At 41.5% G+C, this 23,605-nt stretch overlaps 1 protein-coding gene across 4 annotated transcripts in view; it reads right to left on the bottom strand.

Moving 5' to 3' along the window:
- LOC106584002 (influenza virus NS1A-binding protein homolog A) overlaps nt 1-23,605 on the bottom strand; it is a 53,122-nt gene that overhangs the window by 11,933 nt on the left and 17,584 nt on the right. For all 4 annotated transcript variants that reach the window (XM_045706473.2, XM_014168731.3, XM_014168732.3 and 1 more), the window contains exons 2-4: nt 15,255-15,552; nt 14,883-15,020; nt 1,111-1,280 (exon numbers count right to left, since the gene is read on the bottom strand). In XM_045706473.2, the coding sequence (XP_045562429.1) occupies nt 1,111-1,280; nt 14,883-14,993 (281 nt within the window). In that variant the 5' untranslated portion in view covers nt 14,994-15,020; nt 15,255-15,552. The remainder of the gene's footprint in view (nt 1-1,110; nt 1,281-14,882; nt 15,021-15,254; nt 15,553-23,605) is intronic.

The raw sequence follows: 23,605 nt of genomic DNA, 5'->3' as shown, positions 1-23,605 counted from the left end.
TAGAGCGGTGAAGGGTCCAGGAAACATTTTTAAAAAACCCATGCAGTCTTTAATTGTACTTTTAAATCCCTTATTTATATAACTCCAATAAACACATGTTTTCATAATGTATTTCCCTGTGCCTCCTAGGGCCACTGAAACGCTCAGTCTGATCGTGTGGGCGATAGGAAACAAAATTGAATATGAAATTACACAGCTGGAATGGCTAATAGGATGGTCTAGAGCCCACCCCCTTACCCCTTTAAAAAACTAAAAAACAAAGGCACATGGTATTCAACCTGTCAGTTGGAGCTGATGTTGGACCCTGAAAGCGGCAAACTTTCACACGTAGGCTACTTTGTTAAAAACAAAAAGGCATACATTTTTTTTGGGTCATTTTAGCAGACGCTCTTATCCAGAGCAACTTACAGTAGTGAATGCATACATTTCATACATTTTTTTCATACATAATGCATCTAAATTTGCTTTATCGTTGTTGTACCGCTTTCAATAAGGAAACAAGATTCAGGACCAGAACAGCCTGTTTGCATGGTGGACCATCTTGGCCTATACCTTGTTTGCCGTCTATTTATTGCAGAATACCACGAATATATACAGGGCCGACTATAGGCCTCGGAGTCTCAGAGGCCAAACACAGTAAGTAATACATTTACATTTTAGTCATTTAGCAGACGCTCTTATCCAGAGCGACTTACAGTAGTGAATGCATACATTTCATGCATTTTTTTTTTTTTGTACTGGCCCCCCGTGGGAATCGAACCCACAACTTAGTATTACTTGCTGTGTTAGGCTTCAGAGACAATGGCCCATGGTATAATCTTAAGTATAACCATAAAGTCCATTTAACCATTTTGAGAAAATATCCAGTATCAAAGTCTATAACATTTCAAATGTTAAAGTAAACACTGGAATTCTGTTGTTAAATGTAAATAAAGAAACCAGACTGTAATTAAGTTTCTTCATTTACGTAGTGGCGACAGTTGAAGAACATCACTTTAACAAAGCCTAGGACTCATTGCACAATGCATGTCTTAGAAGATATATACTCACTGGGCAGCGTAGGCGTAGTTTAGGGGTCAGAGGGTAGAGATTAGAGGTCATAGCACTTACTGGGCAGTGTAGGCGTAGTTAAGCAGGATCTCCACAGCCTCTGGGTCAAGGTCTTCGAAGGTGACGTGGGACACGCCGTGAGGTTCGATGTCGCTGTTAAAGATCTCAAACAGGTAGGGGCTACAGCAGGCCAGCACGGCACGGTGAGCCATCAACTCATGACCACACACCTACAGAGGAGATAGATCAGAGGTCAGGGCTCAAACTAGAGAGACCATTCTTCAGAGGTGCTATAATTTATACTGAACTAAAATAAAAACGTAACATGTAAAGCGTTGGTCCCAAGTTTTATGAGCCATAATAAAAGATCCCAGAAATTTTCCATATGCATAAAAAGCTTATTTCTCTCAAATGTTGTTTACGTTCCTATTAGTTAGCATTTCTCCTTCACCAAGATAATGAATCCACTGACAGGTGTCACAAATCATGAAGCTGATTAAACAGCATTATCATTACACAGGTGCACCTTGTGCTGGGGACAATAAAAGGCCACTAAAACACGCAGTTGTGTCACAATGCCACAGGTGTCTCAAATGTTGAGGGAGCATGCAATTGGCATGCTGACTGCAGGAATGTCCACCAGAGCTGTTGCCAGAGAACTGTTCAAGAAAATGTAGGGGGTAGATCAACTTTAATATTGCAGCTTCCAACAATGCAATTGTCTGCACCATTACCAATCCCCTATATATTTTTTATGTATACATGTGCTGTGCATTGGGAAAGTGTTCAGACCACTTGACTTTTTCCACATTTTGTTACATTACAGCCTTATTCGGAAATGGCTTAGTCCCCCCCCACCAATCTACACAATAAATAATGACAAAGCAAGAAACATTTTATTTTATGCAAATTTATCTAAGATTAAAAACTGGAGAGAAAAAAAAATACATAAGTATTCAGACACTTTACGCAGTACTATTGTTCGATCAGGTTCAAGTCCGGTCCACTCGAGGACATCGAGACTTGTCCTGAAGCCACTCCTGCGTTGTCTTGACTGTGTGCTTAGGGTTGTTGTCGTGATGGAAGGTGAATATTTGCCCCCAGACTGAGGTCCTGAGCGCTCAGGTGCTTGTTTACGCCAACGAGCTCTGTCCTTTGCGCCGTTCATCTTTCCCTCGATCCGGACTAGTCTCCCAGTCCCTGCCGCTGAAAAACATCCCCACAGCATTATGCTGCCACCACCATGCTTCACCTTAGGGATGGTGCCAGGTTTCCTCCCAACGTGACACTTGGCATTCACATCAAAGGGTTTAATCTTGGTTTCATCTGACCAGAGAATCTTGTTTCTCATGGTCTTTGAGTCTGTTAGGTGCCTTTAGGCAAACTTAAAGTGGCTGTCATGTGCCTTTTACTGAGGATGGCGCCGACAGAGGGCTGCCTCGCTTCCAGTCCTTAGGAAACTTTGCAGTATTGCAGTACTTCACTGGACTTCATGCAAAATGAAAACCATATATCCTGAGGCTACATTTATTGTAGCTGGGGATTTTACCAAAACAAATTTGAGAACAAGGCTACCTAAATTCTAAATCAGCATATTGACTGTAGCATTTGTGCTGGTAAAACACTGGATCACTCTCCAGGACACCTACAGCACCCGATGTCACAGGAAGGCCAAAAAGATCATCAAGGACAACAACCAGACGAGCCACTGCCTGTTCACCCCGCTACCATCCAGAAGGCGAGGTCAGTACAGGTGCATTAAAGCTGGGACCAAGAGACTGAAAAACAGCTTCAATCTCAAGGCCATCAGACTGTTAAATAGCCAATCACTAACACAGAGGCTGCTGCCTACATAGACTTGAAATCACTGGCCACTTACTTTTTTTTTAATCACTAGTCACTTTAATAATGTTTACATATCTTGCATTACTCACCTCATACATATATACTGTATTTTATACCATCTTGCCTATGCTGCTCTGTCATTGCTCATCCATATATTTATATGTAACCTGGGACCTGTTGAATGGGAGGGCGAGGGCCATTCCCCCCAGAAATGTCCGGGAACTTGCTGGTGCCTCGGTGGAAGAGTGGGGTAACATCTCACAGCAAGAACGGGCAAATCTGGTGCAGTCCATGAGGAGATGCACTGCAGTACTTAATGCAGCTGGTGGCCACACCAGATACTGACTGTTCCTTTTGATTTTGACCCCCCCCTTGTTCAGGGACACATTAATCAATTTCTGTTAGTCACGTCTGTGGGATTTGTTCAGTTTGTCTCAGTTGTTGAATCTTATGTTCATACAAATATTTACACGTTAAGTTTGCTGAAAATAAACGCATGGGTCGAAGACAAGGTTTTCAAAGTAGCAAAAAAAATAAAACAGCAATTACAATTCCCTAAAAGGCTTTATGTTCATTGTATTCAAGAATAAAGCCAATAACTCATATGAATGTACCCTAGTAAAATGTCATTTTTTTTAAAAGCCAATTTTTCATAATCACAAGGTTATATATCCATGCTTAGATGGCAGAAATAACTACCCAGAAAAAAAGTGACATTTTATTTTGAATGACATGTGTCACGTGTACACTCAATTTGTTGAAGGTTTTACAAAAACTTCCTGCCTTACACTGAAAATATATCTTTCACTTCATCATTTGAGATTTGTTTTTGTCTGAGTCAACAAAAAGTTATTGAATTTTAATATAAAATACTGGTGTTACACTGTATGACAATATTTTGTTACCCTGAATGACATCACTACGGCCCACAAATATTGATGAAATGTGATTCCTTCAGCAATAACAATCCTATGAACCATTATTAGTAGCAGCAATAGTATTTTTCATTTCGCGATTTCTTTTGTTATACAACTGTAAAAAAAAAAAAAAAAAAAACAGGATAAGATGTTTAAAATGTGCAGGCTATCTGAACTTAGATCGCTTCCATACTAGAGAGAGAAATGACCCATATGCCACACACATGGAGAACATTGGTTTTACTACGCAACATAGTTTAACTCACAACGTAAAATTTTATTCACGGAAGATTAAATTAATAGTTATGACACTGGCACAGAATAAGATTCGCATCCATTAAATGTTATTAGTAGTCTAATTGTAGGCTATACAATAACACTTACCGTAATTTCCGGACTATTAACCTGTTAGGGCTAGGGGGCAGCATTTGCACGTCTGGATAATTTTTTTTTACCCGATTTAATCTGGTTACTAATCCTACCCAGTAACTAGAATATGCATATACTTATTATATATGGATAGAAAACACTCTAAAGTTTCTAAAACTGTTTGAATGGTGTATGTGTATATAACAGAACTCATTTGGCAGGCAAAACCCTGAGACATTTTCTGACAGGAAGTGGATACCTGATGTGTTGTATTACCTTTAAACCTATCCCATTGAAAACACAGGGGCTGAGGAATATTTTGGCACTTCCTATTGCTTCCACTAGATGTCACCAGCCTTTACAAAGTGTTTTGAGTCTTCTGGAGGGAGATCTGACCGAACAAGAGCCATGGAACGATGATGTCCCATTAGACACCTGGCGCGCGAGTTCATGTTGGGTACCCTCGTTCCAATACGTTATAAAAGAGTATGCATTCGTCCACCTTGAATATTATTCATGTTCTGGTTAAAAAAGGCCCTAATGATTTATGCTATACAACGTTTGACATGTTTGAACGAACGTAAATATATTTTTTCCCCTCGTTCATGACGAGAAGTCCGGCTGGCTTAGATCATGTGCTAACAAGACGGAGATTTTTGGACATAAATGAGCTTTTTTGAACAAAACTACATTCGTTATGGACCTGTGATACCTGGAAGTGACATCTGATGAAGAGAATCAAAGGTAATGGATTATTTACATAGTATTTTCGATTTTAGATCTCCCCAACATGACGTCTAGTCTGTATCGCAACGCGTATTTTTCTGGGCGCAGTGCTCAGATTATTGCAAAGTGTGATTTCCCAGTAAGGTTATTTTTAAATCTGGCAAGTTGATTGCGTTCAAGAGATGTAAATCTATAATTCTTTAAATGACAATATAATATTTTACCAATGTTTTCTAATTTTAATTATTTAATTTGTGACGCTGACTTGACTGCCGGTTATTGGAGGGAAACGATTTCCTCAACATCAATGCCATAGTAAAACGCTGTTTTTGGATATAAATATGAACTTGATAGAACTAAAAATGCATGCATTGTCTAACATAATGTCCTAGGAGTGTCATCTGATGGAGATTGTAAAAGGTTAGTGCATCATTTTAGCTGGTTTTATGGTTTTGGTGACCCTGTCTGTGACTTGACAAAACATTACACACAACTCTTGTAAATGTACTGTCCTAACATACTCTAAATTTATGCTTTCGCCGTAAAACCTTTTTGAAATCGTAAAACGTGGTTAGATTAAGGAGATGTTTGTCTTTCAAAGGGTGTAAAATAGTTGTATGTTTGAAAAATTTGAATTTTGACATTTATTTGGATTCAAATTTGCCGCTCTTGAAATGCACCTGCTGTTGATGGAGTGCACCACGGGTGGCACGCTAGCGTCCCACCTAGCCCATAGAGGTTAAGCGCACCTGAATATAAGCCACACCCACTGAATTAAAAAAAAAAAAAAAAATATATATATATATATATATATATATATATATATATATATTATTTGGAACATAAATAAGCCGCACATGTCTATAAGCCGCAGGTGCCTACCGGTACATTGAAACAAAATGAACTTTACACAGGCTTTAACGAAACACGGCTTGTAACAAAAAATAAAAAATTAGCAGTAAGCTTTAGTTGTCTTTTTGCACTGAGTCAATTCCTCACGCAGCTGTTTCCAATGTCTTATCATCGACTCATTAAGACCAAGCTCCCGTGCAGCAGCTCTATTTCCTTTTCCAACAGCCAGATCAATCGCCTTCAACTTGAAAGCTGCATCATATGCATTTCTCCGTGTCTTTGCCATGATGAGGGTGACAAAATGACTACCGTAATCAGAATGATGGGAAGTTTGAGAGCGCTCGATTTAATCTAAACAGTAAACAAAAAAGTTGTTTGACCTTAACCTGTTCGGCAATTTCATTGGTCTAATGAAAGCTTCATGCCGGCAAAAAACTGAGCACGTCACAGAATGTGTTTTTTTGAAGAGAAAATTGAGGGAAAAATCCATATATTAGCCGCGTCATTGTTTAAGCCACGGGGTTCAAAGTGTGGGAAAAAAGTTGCGACTTATAGTCCGGAATTTACAGTAATCAAAGTTTAAAAGTTAAATCAACTCCCTCTCCCTTTCTAAAACGTTTTGTTACTATTTCATTGCTAATGTTAATAATCACTTTACTATAATTTGAGCCTGCGGCAACACTTTACATTGCATTACATGATAGTTAATGTAATTATGCATTGTTACACTAACTGGTAAATTTCTATTCAATGCAGGTACACAAATGCAATGGCAAGATACCTACACCAAATAGCTACATAAAATGCCCATCAAACTACTTGAATTCAAACTTGAACAGTCTCGATTTTTCATAAAGTGCCCCAAATGTGAAGCAGCTATTAACTAATAAAATTCATAATCCATAATTGTGTGGGTAATATCATTAACTAATATAATCCATCAGTTATAACTTAACTGCAGTGCAATAAAACATTAACTAGTGTAATAGTTCAACTTACTGTTAAGTGTTATCCACCCAGCTTTATATCCTATTCTGTTGCTGACAGTAGCATGAAACCAAGAAAACAATACCTTGCTTTTCTTCTGGCTAGTCTTTCATCCCTAGCAACTGGATCTGCGTTAATCTTTTGTCTGTGCCGTGCAGTCCTCTCCAACGGCATCTACAGTATAAAGTTAATGTGCCTGGAAATACCTTAAAAGGCCATAAAATAGTTTAAAATTATAATATTCAGTATTCATATAACAAGTAAATATGAATTGCATGAATAAATGTTGTAAACAAGTGAAAACATGGGATAACAAGGCTAATGTCATTCAGCATAATGGGTGACATGGTGGTATAACATGAAACTTTTGCTGTGCCGTAGGACAAAAGCGTGATACTGAAGGATGGATTTCGTGTCCCGTGTGTATATATATATATTTACATATTTTTTCTTCACTTATCTTTTTACATTTTTTATTCTAAAAACTAAACCTCAAAGCACTCTCCTGCAACCCGCCTCACCAATTTAAAAAAAGAAAGTATTATTTACCTCAGCTGAATTCCACAACAGAAGCTAGCCAGAGGTTAGCCATTTTCACTGGCTAACGTTGAAGTTCAGCTAGCCACGGTTAGCTGTCCTCAGCTATCCATTAGCTCGAAAAGCTATCGCCAGTTTTTGTACAGCGCGACTCAGACCAGAGCATACCGGACCTATTCTCTCTCCTTTCCCCGATTTCTACCGCAGGCTCTGGACATTTACACCTGGATCTTGCAGCTAACTAGCTGCTACCTGAGTGACTATTGGCAACGTCGGTCACGGAATTAACACACATTATTACGGAGCTAGCCAGCTGAAGAGTTCCGTCAGCCACTCCTGGGCTATTCCTGAGCTAGCCAGCTGAAGTGTCTCCTGGGCTACAACTCACCTATCCTGACCCGTTTTACTGCCGATGCGGAGCCCCATCGGGTCTTCACGACTGGACCACCGACGTTATCTGCCCGAGGGAGTTATCCAACTGGCCCCTCCGTCGCGACGTAACCTGATTGCCCATCTGCGGCCGGCTAATCGTTAGCTGTCTTTTCGGCTGCGATCTGAATAGGTCTATCGGACACTTTCCTTGGGCCACTATAACTAACTATTTTGCCAACTTGGACAGGTCCCCCCTTCCACACGGAACCCCACTAACCCATAGACGGAAACGCACGAGGTGGCTAAAAACAGACCTCCCTCCCATCTTCCACCAGCTTGCTACCTATGGCCCGGGTAGCTGTCTGAATCTCACTGGACCCTTTGATCACTCGGCTAAGCATGCCTGTCCTTAATGTCAATATGCATTGTCCATTGCTGTTCTGGTTAGTGTTTATTGGCTTATTTCACTGTAGAGCCTCTAGCCCTGCTCATTATACCTTATCCAACCTCTCAGTTCCTCCACCCACACATGCTATGACATCTTCTGGTTTCAATGATGTTTCTAGAGACAATCTCTCTCATAATCACTAAATGCCTAGGTTTACCTCCTCTGTACTCACATCCCACCATACCTTTGTCTGTACATTATACCTTGAAGCTATTTTATCGCCCCCAGAAACCTGCTCCTTTTTCTCTCTATTCTGGACATCACAGACGACCAATTCTTATAGCTTTTAGCCGTACCCTCATACTTATTCTTCTCTGCTCCTCTGGGGATGTAGAGGTGAATCCAGGCCCTGCAGTGCCTGGCTCCACTCCTACTCCCCAGGCGCTCTCTTTTGATGACTTATGTAACCGTAATAACCTTGGTTTCATGCATGTTAACATTAGAAGCCTCCTCCCTAAGTTTGTTTTATTCACTGCTTTAGCACACTCTGCCAACCCGGATGTCCTAGCTGTGTCTGAATCTTGGCTTAGGAAGTCCACCAAAAACTCTGAAATCTTCATCCCTAACTACGACGTTTTCAGACAAGATAGAACGACCAAAGGGGGCGGTGTTGAAATCTACTGCAGAGATAGCCTGCAGAGTTCTGTCCTGCTATCCAGGTCTGTACCCAAACAATTTGAACTTCTACTTTTAAAAATCCACCTCTCCAAAAACAAGTCTCTCACCGTTGCCGCCTGCTATAGACCCCCCTCGGCCCCTAGCTGTGCTCTGGACACCATATGTGAACTGATTGCCCCCCATCTATCTTCAGAGCTCGTGCTACTAGGGGACCTAAACTGGGACATGCTTAACACCCCAGCCATCCTACAATCCAAGCTTGATGCCCTCAATCTCACACAAATTATTAATGAACCCACCAGGTACAACCCCAAAGCCGCAAACACTGGCACCCTCATAGATATCATCCTAACCAACGTGCCCTCTAAATACACCTCTGCTGTTTTCAACCAAGATCTCAGCGATCACTGCCTCATTGCCTGCACCCGTAATGGGTCAGCGGTCAAATGACCTCCACTCATCACTGTCAAACGCTCCCTGAAACATTTCAACGAGCAAGCCTTTCTAATCGACCTGGCCCTGGTATCCTGGAAGGATATTGACCTCATCCCGTCAGTAGAGGATGCCTGCTTATTTTTTTAAATGCCTTCCTCTCCATCTTAAATAAGCATGCCCCTTTAAAGAAATTTAGAACCAGGAACAGATATAGCCCTTGGTTCTCCCCAGACCTGACTGCCCTTAACCAACACAAAAATATCCTGTGGCGTTCTGCATTAGCATCGAACTGCCCCCGCGATATGCAACTTTTTAGGGAAGTTAGAAACCAATACACACAGGCAGTAAGAAACGCCAAGGCTAGCTTTTTCAAGCAGAAATTTGCTTCCTGCAACACAAATTGAAAAAAGTTCTGGGACATTGTAAAGTCCATGGAGAATAAGAACACCTCCTCCCAACTGCACTGAGGATAGGAAACTCTCACCACCGATAAGCCCACTATAATTGAGAATTTCAAGAAGCATTTTTCTACGGCTGGCCATGCTTTCCAACTAACTACCCCTACTGCATTCAACAGCACTGCACCCCCCACAGCTACTCGCCCAAGCCTCCCCCATTTCTCCTTCTCCCAAATCCATTCAGCTGATGTTCTGAAAGAGCTGCAAAATCTGGACCCCTACAAATCAGCTGGGCTTGACAATCTGGACCCTTTCTTTCTAAAATTATCTGCCGAAATAATTGCAACCCCTATTACTAGCCTGTTCAACCTCTCGTGTCGTCTGAGATTCCCATAGATTGGAAAGCAGCTGCTGTCATCCCCCTCTTCAAAGGAGGTGACACTCTTGACCCAAATTGCTACAGACCTATATCCATCCTACCCTGCCTTTCTAAGGTCTTCGAAAGCCAAGTCAACAAACAGATTACCGACCATTTCGAATCCCACCGCACCCTCTCCGCTATGCAATCTGGTTTCAGAGCTGGTCATGGGTGCACCTCAGCCACGCTCAAGGTCCTAAACGACATCGTAACCGCCATCGATAAGAAACAATACTGTGCTGCCGTATTCATTGACCTGGCCAAAGCTTTTGACTCTGTTAACCTGTTAGGGCTAGGGGGCAGTATTGACACGGCTGGATAAAAAACATACCCGATTTAATCTGGTTACCACTCCTACCCAGTAACTAGAATATGCATATACTTATTACATATGGATAGAAAACACCCTAAATTTTCTAAAACTGTTTGAATGGTGTCTGTGAGTATAACAGAACTCAAATGGCAGGTCAAAACCTGAGAGATTCCTTTACAGGAAGTGGCCTGTCTGACCATTTGTTGAACTTCTTTTCCATCTCTATCATTTACTAAGGATCTCTGCTCTAACGTGACACTTCCCACGTCGTCCATAGGCGCTCAGAGCCCGGGAAAAAACAGAATGTCGTCATTCCAGCCCCAGGCTGAAACACATTATCGCCTTTCTCAAGTGGCCGATCAAGGGACACTGGCTTATGCGCGTGACCCCGACCGCCCCCGCCTTTGGGATTTTTTCCTCTGTTTGCCGAAAAGGAGATACCCTGTCGGAATATTATCGCTTTTCTACGAGAAAAATGTCGTAAAAATTGATTTTAAACAGCGGTTGACATGCTTCGAAGTACGGTAATGGAATACTTAGAATTTTATTGTCACGAATTGCGCCATGCGCGCGACACTTCTTTACTATTTCGGATAGTGTCTGGAACGCACAAACAAAACGCCGCTATTCGGATATAACGATGGATTATTTTGGACCAAACCAACATTTGTTATTATAGTAGCAGTCCTGGGTGTGTATTCTGACGAAGACAACAAAAGGTAATCAAACTTTTATAATAGTAAATATGATTATGGTGAGTGCTAAACTTGCCGGGTGTCTAAATAGCGAGCCCGTGATGCCTGGGCTATGTACTTAGAATATTGCAAAATGTGCTTTCACCAAAAAGCTATTTTAAAATCGGACATATCGAGTGCATAGAGGAGGTCTGTATCTATAATTCTTAAAATAATTGTTATGCTTTTTGTGAACGTTTATCGTGAGTAATTTAGTAAAATGTTAGCGAATTCCCCGGAAGTTTGCGGGGGGTATGCTAGTTCTGAACGTCACATGCTAATGTAAAAAGCTGGTTTTTGATATAAATATGAACTTGATTGAACAAAACATGCATGTATTGTATAACATAATGTCCTAGGGTTGTCATCTGATGAAGATCATCAAAGGTGAGTGCTGCATTTAGCTGTCTTCTGGGTTTTGGTGACATATGCTGGCTTGAAAAATGGGTGTCTGATTATTTCTGGCTTGGTACTCTGCTGACATAATCTAATGTTTTGCTTTCGTTGTAAAGCCTTTTTGAAATCGGACAGTGTGGTTAGATTAACGAGAGTATCGTCTTTAAATGGCTGTAAAATAGTCATATGTTTGAGAAATTGAAGTAATAGGATTTTTAAGGTTTTGAAAATCGCGCCACAGGATAGCAGTGGCTGTTACGTAGGTGGGACGAATTCGTCCCGCCTAGCCTAGAGAGGTTAACAACCCTCCAGACGAGCTTCAATGCCATTCAACTCTCCTTCCGTGGTCTCCAACTGCTCCTAAACACAAGTAAAACTAAATGCATGCTCTTCAACCGATCGCTGCCTGCACCTGCCCGCCTGTCCAGCATCACTTCTCTGGACGGATCCAACTTAGGTATTTGTAGTTGTCCACAAATTCTAGGTGTCTGGTTAGACTGTAAACTCTCCTTCCAGACTCACATCAATCATCTCCAATCCAAAGTGAAATCTCGAATTGGCTTCCTATTTCGCAACAAAGCATCCTTCACTCATGCTGCCAAACATACCCTCGTAAAACTGACCATCCTACCAATCCTCGACTTCGGCGATGTCATTTACAAAATAGCCTCCAATACCCTACTCAACAAGCTGGATGCAGTCTATCACAGTGCCATCCGTTTTGTCACCAAAGCCCCATATACTACCCACCACTGCGACCTGTACGCTCTCGTTGGCTGGCCTTCGCTTCATAATCGTCGCCAAACACATTGGCTCCAGGTCATCTACAAGACCCTGCTAGGTAAAGTCCCCCCTTATCTCCGCTCACTGGTCACCATAGCAGCACCCACCTGTAGCCCGCGCTCCAGCAGGTATATCTCTCTGGTCACCCCCAAAGCCAACTCCTCCTTTGGTCGTCTCTCCTTCCAGTTCTCTGCTGCCAATGACTGGAACGAACTACAAAAATCTCTGAAACTGGAAACACTTATCTCCCTCACTAGCTTTAAGCACCAGCTGTCAGAGCAGCTCACAGATCACTGCACCTGTACATAGCCCATCTATAATTTAGCCCAAACTACTACCTCTTCCCCTACTGTATTTATTTATTTCATTTATTTTGCTCCTTTGCACCATATTATTTATATTTTAACTTTGAACTTTCTTCAAATTACAAATCTACCATTCCAGTGTTCTACTTGCTATACTTTATTTACTTTGCCACCATGGCATTTTTTTGCCTTTACCTCCCTTATCTCACATCATTTGCTCACATTGTATATAGTCTTTTTTTTTTCTTTTCTACTGCATCATTGATTGTATGTTGTTTTACTCCATGTGTAACTGTGTTTTTGTATGTTGTCGAACTGCTTTGCTTTATCTTGGCCAGGTCGCAATTGTAAATGAGAACTTGTTCTCAACTTGCCTACCTGGTTAAATAAAGGTGAAATAAAAATAAATAAATAAAATGTCATACATGAACTGCCTGATAAATGTTTCTTTGCCACATATATAAAGCAATGACCTTGACCTATAAAGCTAATACTTACTTTTAATGTTTTATAAAAATCTATATTAAGTAAGAAAAGTACGTTCTGTGTTGTACTGAAGGATATGCGTTTTTGTTACAAAAGGTTACTAGAGGGTGAAAAGGTGAAATCAAATATTTCAAATAGATTACATTAGATATTGCTGTACTGTCAGAACTAGAAGCACAAGCATTTCGCTATGCTCGCAATAACATATTCTAACCATGTGTATGTGACCAATAAAATGTGATTTTTCAACTGGCCACTACCATAAAGGCCTGATTGGTTGAGTGCTGCAGAGATGGTTGTCTTTCTAGAAGGTTCTCCCATCTCCACAGAGGAACACTAGAGCTCTGTCAGAGTGACCATCAGGTTCTTGGTCACCGCCCTGACGAAGGCCCTTCTCCCCAGATCGCTCAGTTTGGCCGGGCGGCCAGTTCTACAAAGATTCTTAGTGGTTCCAAACTTCTTCCATTTAAGAATGATGGCGGCCACTGTTCTTGGGGACCTTCAACGCTGCAGACATTTTTTTGTACCCTTCATCGGAGCTCTACGGACAATTCCTTCGACCTCATGGCTTGGTTGTTGCTCTGATATGCAGTGTCAACTGTGGGACCTTATATAGAAAAGGTGTGCCTTTCCCACTCATGTCCAATCAATTGAATTTACTACAGGTGGACTCCAAATCAAGTTGTAGAAACATCAAGGATGATCAATGGAAACAGGATGCACCTGAGCTCAATTGAGTCTCATAGCAAAGGGTCTGAATACTTAAGTAAATAAGGCATCTATTTTAAATGTTTATACTTTTGCAAACATTTCTAAAAACCTGTTTTCGCATTGTCATTACAGGGTATTGTGTGTAGATTGAGGAAAATAATGTATTTTATCCATTTTAGAATAAGGCTGTAATGTAACAAAATGTGGAAAAGAGGAAGGGGTCTGAATAGTTTCAGTACCAATCAAAAGTTGACACCTACTCATTCAAGGGTTTTTTCTTTATTTGTACTATTTCCTACATTATAGAATAATAGTGAAGACATCAAAACTATGAAATAACACACATGGAATCATGTAGTAAGCCTAGAAGTGTTAAATCAAAATATATTTTAGATTCTTCTAAGTAACCACCCTTTGCCTTGATGACAGCTTTAAACACTCTTGGCATTCTCTCAACCAGCTTCACCTGGGATGCTTTTCCAACAGTCTTGAAGGAGTTCCAAAATATACTGAGCACTTGTTGGCTGCTTTTCCTTCACTCTGCAGTCTAACTCATCCCAAACCATCTCAAATTGGGTTGAGGCCAGGTGATTGTGGAGGCCAGGTCATCTGATGCAGCACTCCATCATTCTCCTTCTTGGTCAAATAGCCCTTACACAGCCTGGAGGTGTGTTTTGGGTCATCCTATTTAAAAACAAATTACAGTCCCACTAAGCACAAACCAGATGGGATGCCGTATCGCTGCAGAATGCGGAGGTAGCCATGCTGGTTAAGTGTGCCTTGAATTCTAAGTAACATCACTGACAGTGTCACCAAAAAAGCAGAACCACACCTCCTCCCCCATGCTTCACCGTGGGAACCACACATACAGATATCATCCATTCACCAACTTTGCATCTCAAAGACAGCGTTAGAACCAAAAATCTCAAATTTGGACCCATCAGAACATGTGTTCTTGTTATTTTTAGTCCCATCCTTCAGCTCCATCCATCTCTGAACACCATCCAGTTTTGATTTCTATTTGCCATATATTTTTCAACTGTGCTCTTTCGCAAAAGTTCTGAACCTTTCTATTCTCATAGTTCATGACTCAGTAATGGTGTGATTGGTGTCATTTCTCAAAAGATGGACGGGGAGGAGGAGTCCAGAGAGCGAAAGAGAATAAAAAAAAACTCCACGTACCTGCAGTCTCACGTCACAAAACTGTCCACTCTTTCTCAGGGCGTTCATCTTGGTCACGGTGGAATCCAAGAGACTCTCATCGTCAAAGAGCAGATAACCGTTGGGAATCATCTCACTGTTTAATGTTGGGGGCTGAGCCTGACCATCGAGGGATGGAGGGGAGAACATGAAAAAGAAAAAAAGTATCTAAATCTCTATCCCCATATGACTACACTTCAACCATCAGTCCCACACACAGTAGAGTGGCATGATGCTGGCATCGTTCATAAAAGCTGGTTTGATTATGGACTTGGATTAGGCACATGTGCATTGTGTGTGTAATCCGCCCCTTGCATTAATAATAATAAATAATAATAATAATAATAATCTTACCTAATACAGGATTACGTAACTCCAGGGACTGCTACTGGTGTCAGTAGAGAACAGGGACCGATGGAAGAGAAGACAGGCAAAGTAGACAGAGACCACAAGGGAACCCAAGTCTTATTAACCAGTGGAGGAGGAAGGGGGCTGTCAGAAGTAATGCCAGTTGACCAAAGGGGTGTGACCCGGGAGTAGGGGGGAAGCCGCACCGATGCAAACTATCAGGCTTGAAGCGACTATAATCAAGTCCTCGGGATCCCGTTGGCTATAGAGTCAAACTTTTTCTGTGTTGGTCGTGCATTATAACCTGGAGGAGAGAGGAGAAAGTTTGTCACAACTAAATTACACCAAACTACAGTGAGATCAATAGATAGGATATAAGCACATGCTCAGAACGAGGTCTGAATTTAACCCACGTGTTTAAGCTAAGCTACTTCATGGCATCTCCAGCAGGCAAGCAGAGTGACTGCTGCAGTCAAGTAGCACACTGACAGTCCAGTCACTAAAATAGTCTCTCAGTAGCATTAACCCCCACCCTCCCCTTTTCCACTCCTTCAGTGTCCCTCTCTAAAGTCTTAAGAACAGGTACTCTGATCCCTGCCCCCTCCACACCTGCCACCACGTGCCACCCAGCCCAGACACTACCACTGAATCCGTCTCAAACTTGTCCTCTCCAAAGCACATCCACTAGGACTATCACTCTGTCTTAAGACTGTTAGCACGCCCAGGAATCCATGAGCTCCCGTCTCAGGACCCTCCCTTGTCCCATCAAAATCCACCAGTAAGGCCACACCCACAAGACCACATCCCAAACCATTAACTACCTCCATCGTAGTATGCATTTGCATTACACCAACTATGCTATTGGGTGGAATGGAGACATACTGCTGACGGACTACCGAGCCCTTTGTGATCACTGCTATGCTTATGCCATGCTATCCCCACCTATGTGTGCATTTATTCACCACTGTCTTAGTGAGGAGTGTTACTGTACCATACACCCAGCAATATACCAGAAACCTTCACAGCTCTAACACATAGGAGAGGAGCCAGCCAGTCTCACGCTACCCCATCTAGCACCCTCCCTCACTCACTCAGCTTCACAGGATTCTCACGCAATGTCACTGAGGTGGCAGGGAGGAAGAACGGGGTGGCGGTCCTAGTTGATAAAACCATTGGGATTCCTTTGTGATTTAGCACTTCTTCCCACATGGGGAAAGCAAAGCAGCATGATGAAATCCCATACATAAATAGTGAAGGCAGAAGAATATATATAATTTTTGATAGCTACATATCCGGATATTATTTCTGCTGATATATCATATAGTTTTGACAATAACGCAATATTATTTTTGCACTAGTTGGTGTACCTGCACCAAAACTGCAGTATTTTTCCTTCATGGCTTATTCTCCATGACTGATCAATACAAATTATCATGCTCCCTCTTGGTAAGCAATATGTTTGGAACATCAAATCGCAATAAAAACGTTTTACAAAAAATCACAGTATCGAATCACAATACATATTGTATCGGCACCCAAGTATCGTGATATCGTATTGTGAGGTCCCAGGCAATTTCCATCCTTAATACATACTAAGAGAAGGAAGAAACAGTCACCATTCCAGGAAATCTGCCATTATGTGGGGGATGTGCGAGATTCTCACAAGGCAACATGGAACTACCCTTGCTATTTTACTAGTGTACATACAATGTTATAGCCAACCTAACTGCTGTCACTGGTGCTGACAGCTACATTGCTGTGAAAAAGTATTTGTGTGTTTTGGATCATTGTCTTGCTGCATGACCCAGCTGTGCTTCAGTTTACAGACTTGATGACCTGACATTCTCCTGCAAACACAGCCAGGGATCTAAATACATTTTTCATTGGTATAACTGGTGCTCTCAACTTAAAGTTAGGCGCACCACATGAAATTTAGGAGCACCAGAAAATACGTTTTTTTGTTGTTGATTGAGATACAGCCTGTATGAATTCTAGCTACTTTTGAAGCACATATGAAACGTCAGCACTTCAGTTTATTATAAAAGCTAAGATGTTGAACGAATAAGTCATTGAAATTACATTCAAAAAATTGTACACCGTCTCTACAAATGTACATTTGTGATAACGACATGCAAGCGATCCGTCATTCATTCATTGCTCTCCTGAAGAAGCTATCCTTTTTCTTTCTGTGCCCCAAAATGTTTGGATATACTGGTTACCAGGTTGTTAGCTAGCTAGCCAATGTGGTAACATGACTGAACCAAGAAATAATAATACATTTGTAAAGCGCTTTTTGATATACAAAAGAAAAACTCAGTGCATATTTTTTTTGTTGCATAGATGAAGCAATCTTTTATAAAATGTGTGCTCTGTTTCTTAAAAAAGTTCCCAAGGCAGAATGTGCCTGTGGAATCCGACCTTGTGGCTATGGAATCTAGTGGAAACCAGACGGGAGGAGAGGAAGACAAAGAAGTGAATGAGTTTTTAGTGGCAAGGGAGACTAAGTGAATGAGTCATCTTTTCGGTGACAATCAGCTCAGAAAATAGCACATTTTGCAAGGAAAGCCTATAATTAAAGCTGGAAGCTACCGTCTTGCATTTTAAAGTGTAACTTCTAGCCTGTATGGGCATTGATTTGTGAACAGTAATGAACAGTTTCTACATGCCGTGTTGGTTGCATTATTGAAGTTCAACTTTCTATGCGCAGTCACGCAGGAAACATGACAGAAATACCAAATGAACGTAACAAATTCTAGTATCAAACCACTTCTCCTTTGACAAAGTACATAGGTTTCTGTATACGGTGCAACACTAATCTTTTTTACTAATTTAGTTACAACACTCCTCTCACTTACTCACACCCCCCGATTGCAATGGTACAGGTACAAATAAATGAGTGCTCTGATCACAATGGTCTATTTGGTTTTTCAAACAGTCATGAGTTAAATTAACTTAGGCTGCAGTGACTACTGATACCAAAATGTGTCCCATGCTTAGGCTACTCATCACATTAGAAATTGTATTTTATCATTAGCCTGCAAATGCTTTATTATAAAGGCAAATTTTTTCTGCACCCCCTTCTCATAAGATCTTCCCGTGGCTATGCATGGAAGTATGGAATAGAATGAATAAATGTATCAAAATAACAATCGTTATTTTAACCTGTTATGGCTAGGGGGCAGTATTTTCACGGCTGGATAAAAAGCGTACCCGATTTAATCTGGTTACTACTCCTGCCCAGTAACTAGAATATGCATATAATTATTGGCTTTGGATAGAAAACACCCTAAAGTTTCTAAAACTGTTTGAATGGTGTCTGTGAGTATAACAGAACTCATATGGCAGGCAAAAACCTGAGAAGATTTCATGCAGGAAGTGGCCTGTCTGACAAGGTGTCGTTCTTGTCTCTGTTTATTGAAGAGTGAGGATCTTAGCTGTCCCGTGACACTTCCTACGGCTGCCATAGGCTCTCAGAAGGCGGTAAAATGCGGAATCGTGGCTTTGCAGGCTCTGGCTGAAAAAAAGTAGCGCGTTTGGGTAGTGGCTGGTTACAGTACTGTGAGACTCAGGCTCGTGCCCGCGTCGACCGAAAGCTTTGTTTTCTTTCCTCTGTTTAGCTAAATGGACATTCCCGGTCGGAATATTATCGCTTTTTTTATGAGAAAAATGGCATAAAAATGGATTTTAAACAGCGGTTGACATGCTTCGAAGTACGGTAATGGAATATTTAGATTTTTTTTGTCACGAATTGCGCCATGCGTGCGACCCTGATTTACCATTTCGGATAGTGTCTGGGACGCACGAACAAAACGCCGCTATTCGGATATAACGATGGATTATTTTGGACCAAACCAACATTTGTTATTGAAGTAGCAGTCCTGGGAGTGCATTCTGACGAAGACAACAAAAGGTAATCAAACTTTTATAATAGTAAATCTGATATTGGTGAGTGCTAAACTTGCCGGGTGTCTAAATAGCTTGCCCATGATGGCTGGGATATGTACTTAGAATATTGCAAAATGTGCTTTCACCAAAAAGCTATTTTAAAAATCGGACATATCGAGTGCATAGAGGAGTTCTGTATCTATAATTCTTAAAATAATTGTTATGCTTTTTGTGAACGTTTATCGCGAGTAATTTAGTAAATTGTTAGCAAATTCCCCGGAAGTTTGCGGGGGGTATGCTAGTTCTGAACGTCACATGCTAATGTAAAAAGCTGTTTTAAGATATAAATATGAACTTGATTGAACAAAACATGCATGTATTGTATAACATAATGTCCTAGGCGTGTCATCTGATGAAGATCATCAAAGGTTAGTGCTGCATTTAGCTGTCTTCTGGGTTTATGTGACATATGCTAGCTTGAAAAAATGGGTGTCTGATTATTTCTGTCTGGGTACTCTGCTGACATAATCTAATGTTTTGCTTTCGTTGTAAAGCCTTTTTGAAATCGGACAGTGTGGTTAGATTAACGAGAGTCTTATCTTTAAAATGGTGTAAAATAGTCATGTTTGAGAAATTGAAGTAATAGAAATGCTAAGGTATTTGAATATCGCGCCACGGGATTCCACTGGCTGTTGACTAGGGTGGGACGCAAACGTCCCACCTAGCCCAGAGAGGTTAAAGCTTGGTCGCAAATGGGTCTTCCAAATGGACAATGACCACAAGCATACTTCCATTTTTGTGGCAAAATGGCTTAAGGACACCCAAGTCAAGGTATTGGAGTGGCCATCACAAAGCCCTGACCTCCATCCTATAGAAAATTTGTGGGCAGAACTGAAATAAGCATGTGCGAGCGAGGAAGCCTACAAACCTGACTCAGTTACACCAGCTCTGTCAGGAGGATTGGGCCAAAATTCACCCAACGTATTGTGGGAAGTTTGTGGAAGGCTAACCAAAACGTTTGACCCAAGTTAAACAATTTAAAAGCAATGCTACCAAATACCAATTGAGTGTATGTAAACTTCTGACCCACTGGGAATATGATGAAAGAAATAAAAGCCAAAATAAATAATTTGCTCTACTATTATTCTGACATTTCCCATTCTTAAAATAAAGTGGTGATCCTAACTGACATAAGACAGGGAATTTTTACTAGGATTAAATGTCAGGAATGGTGAAAAAACTGAGTTTAAATGTGTTTGGCTACGATGTATGTAAACTTCAGACAACTGTATGTATGGAGCATAATGTATTTACAGTTTTGTTCATGTTTTCAATTACTGGTGACAAACAATGCATTCCGACTATTGCATATATTGCAAAGAACACCTATGATGTGTGTAAAATACTTTTTTGAAGGTTGTACTGACTACAATGAGCTAGCTATTTGCCATACGAGTGCCATTTGCTATTTGAGTTTAAATGTATTTGGCTAAGGTGTATGTAAACTTCCGACTTCAACCGTACCTATGGGGATAATAGGGGACAAAGTTAAAGCAAATTTACCACAGGCATTACGCGCCAAATGTATTATTACTTGGGTGCTGCCAGCTGTGGGCAGGATTGAAATAAAAGGAAAACTAGCGTACACTTCATTCCATGACATACACATGCTTTTTCTTTCCTAAACTCAATTTAGAACGAGACAGACTTTAAATTACCCTATTTACACTAGAATAAATGCTCGACTCAAATGCCATATAGGCAGTTTAACGAGAGGTGGTCTTTCGGTTCAGTTACACTATAAAATAGGGGTTGCATGTTTCTTGGCAGTGTGGTGGCAGAAGGATTAGAGAACTAAATGATAAGAACCTGGCTCGATTAGATCCATGACCTTAACGTGCCTGGACTGTGTTTACGTGGAACAGTCAGATGATGACTGTACCGAGACATATCTGCCATTGCTACCCTAGCGGTCTGTACAGAGTGTGTGTGTGCACAGTGTCTCACTACAGACCCAGACAGCACTATGCAACAGAAAGAGACCGACCAACAGTCCGACAGACAAACTGCTCTTTGTGTGCTGCTGGAAATAATGACGACCATGTCTTCCTCCAGTCCAAGACGGTTCAGACAGAAGAAACAATATAAATCGCTGACATTCTTAAAACCGCCACGAAGGCCATGTGTGAAAGAGACTTTTGTAAAGCTTTTTCCGTTTTGGGCATCTTGTGCTCAGCTGGTTTGGAAACTGTATGAGTGTGGATGTGTAGTTTGTATGTAGGGGCGTGGGTCAGCAACAGGCCAAAAAACATGCCCCTAAAGTATTTTAGATTTTTGTTATTGGTCCAAAAATGCTAACGTCGCCAGGAATTCTGCCCCCAAAACATTTGAGCATTTAGGAAATCTGATCCCAAGCATTCCAACAAATAAAAAAAAGAACTGATCTTGTCTCAATATAAATCAAGGAATTAAGTGTTATTGCATTTGAAAGTAACTCTTTTTGGGCTTAGCAGCGGTCAATTTGTACCCAACCATCCGCCCGACAAAAATCGGTCCGCGGCTGAAATCTAGTTGCCTACCCCTGGTGTAGGGCAATGTAGCATTTTAGTTTAGCAAACACTTTAGGCATTGCTTTTCCACCGTTTAATCAAATACCAACTAATTAAATTAGGTGCCACTTGCCAAATTAAACCGTTAACCTTGGTGTATCATGATAGCGCAATGGCAGCCAAGACATCACCCGTTAGTTCTTTGAAAGCTCTTTAGTTAATATCCCTGGCAGACTTCAAAACCACCCAACTGTCATCTGAAGATAAATGTGTCTGTCTGGGATCTCAATTACGCTAACATTATGCCCTAACCCATCTGGACAAGAGGAATACCCATGTAAGAATACTGTTCATCGACTACAGCTCAGCATTTAACACCATAGTACCCTCCAAACTCGTCATTAAGCTCGAGAGCCTGGGTCCTGGACTTCCTGACGGGCCGCCCTCAGGTGGTGAGGATAGGTAACAACATCTCCACTCCGCTGATCCTCAACACTGGGGCCCCACAAGGGTGCGTTCTCAGCCCTCTCCTGTTCACCCATGACTGCGTGGCCATGCACACCTTCCAACTCAATCAACAAGTTTACAGACGACACTACAGTGGTAGGCTTGATTACCAACAACGACGAAACCGCCTACAGGGAGGAGGTAAGGGCCCTTGGAGTGTGGTGTCAAGAAATAACCTCACAGTCAATGTCAACAAAACAAAGGAGATTATCGTGGACTTCAGGAAACAGCAGAGGGAGCAGTCCCCTATCCACATCGGCGGGACAGTAGTGGAGAAGGTGGAAAGTTAAGTTCCTCGGCGTACACGTCACGGACAAACTGAAATGGTCCACCCACACAGACAGCGCGGTGAAGGCGGCGGAGCAGCGCCTCTTCAACCTCAGGAGGCTAAATAAATTTGGCTTGTCACCAAAAACACACAAACCTTTACAGATGCACAATCGAGAGCATCCTGTTGGGCTGTATCACCGCCTGGTAAGGCAACGGCTCCGCCCACAACCGTAAGGCTCTCCAGAGGGTAGTGAGGTCTGCACAACGTATCACCGGGGCAAACTACCTGCCCTCCAGGACACCTACACCACCCGATGTCACAGGAAGGCCAAAAAGAACGTCAAGGACAACAACCACCCGAGCCACTGCCTGTTCACCCCGCTATCATCCAGAAGGCGAGGTCAGTACAGGTGCATCAAAGCTGGGACTGAGAGACTGAAAAACAGCTTCTATCTCAAGGCCATCAGACTGTTAAACAGCCATCACTAACATTGAGTGGCTGCTGCCAACATACTGACTCATCTCAAGCCACTTTAATAATGAAAATCTGATGTAATAAATGTATCACTAGCCACTTTAAAACAATGCCACTTTATATAATGTTTACATACCCTACATTACTCATCTCATTTGTATATACTGTACTCTATACTGCATCTTGCCTATGCCGGTCGGCCATCGCTCATTCATATATTTTTATGTACATATTCATTCCTTTACACTTGTGTGTATAAGATAGTTGTGAAATTGTTAGGTTAGATTACTTGTTAGATATTACTGCATGGTCGGAACTAGAAGCACAAGCATTTCGCTACACTCGCATTAACATCTGCTAACCATGTGTATGTGACAAATAACATTTGATATTACCCACAGGACAGACTGCTATCTTCTACCACACACAAACATACATACATATTCCTGCGTTGTCTTGGTTGTGAGCTTAGCGTCGTTGTCCTGTTGGAAGGCGAACCGTTGCCCCAGTCTGATGTCTTGAGCAAGTTTTCATCAAGGATCTCTTTGTACTTTGCACCGTTTATCTTACCCTCATTCCTGATTCTTCTCCCAATCCCCACAGCTGAAAAGCATCCCCACAGTGTAACGCCGCTACCGCCATGCTTCACCGTAGGGATGGTTCCAGGTTTC

This window comes from Salmo salar, chromosome 23 (assembly GCF_965601325.2).
Source record: "Salmo salar chromosome 23, fSalSal1, whole genome shotgun sequence".
Taxonomy (NCBI): Eukaryota; Metazoa; Chordata; class Actinopteri; order Salmoniformes; family Salmonidae; genus Salmo; species Salmo salar.
This window is presented reverse-complemented; position numbering and strand designations above follow the sequence as displayed.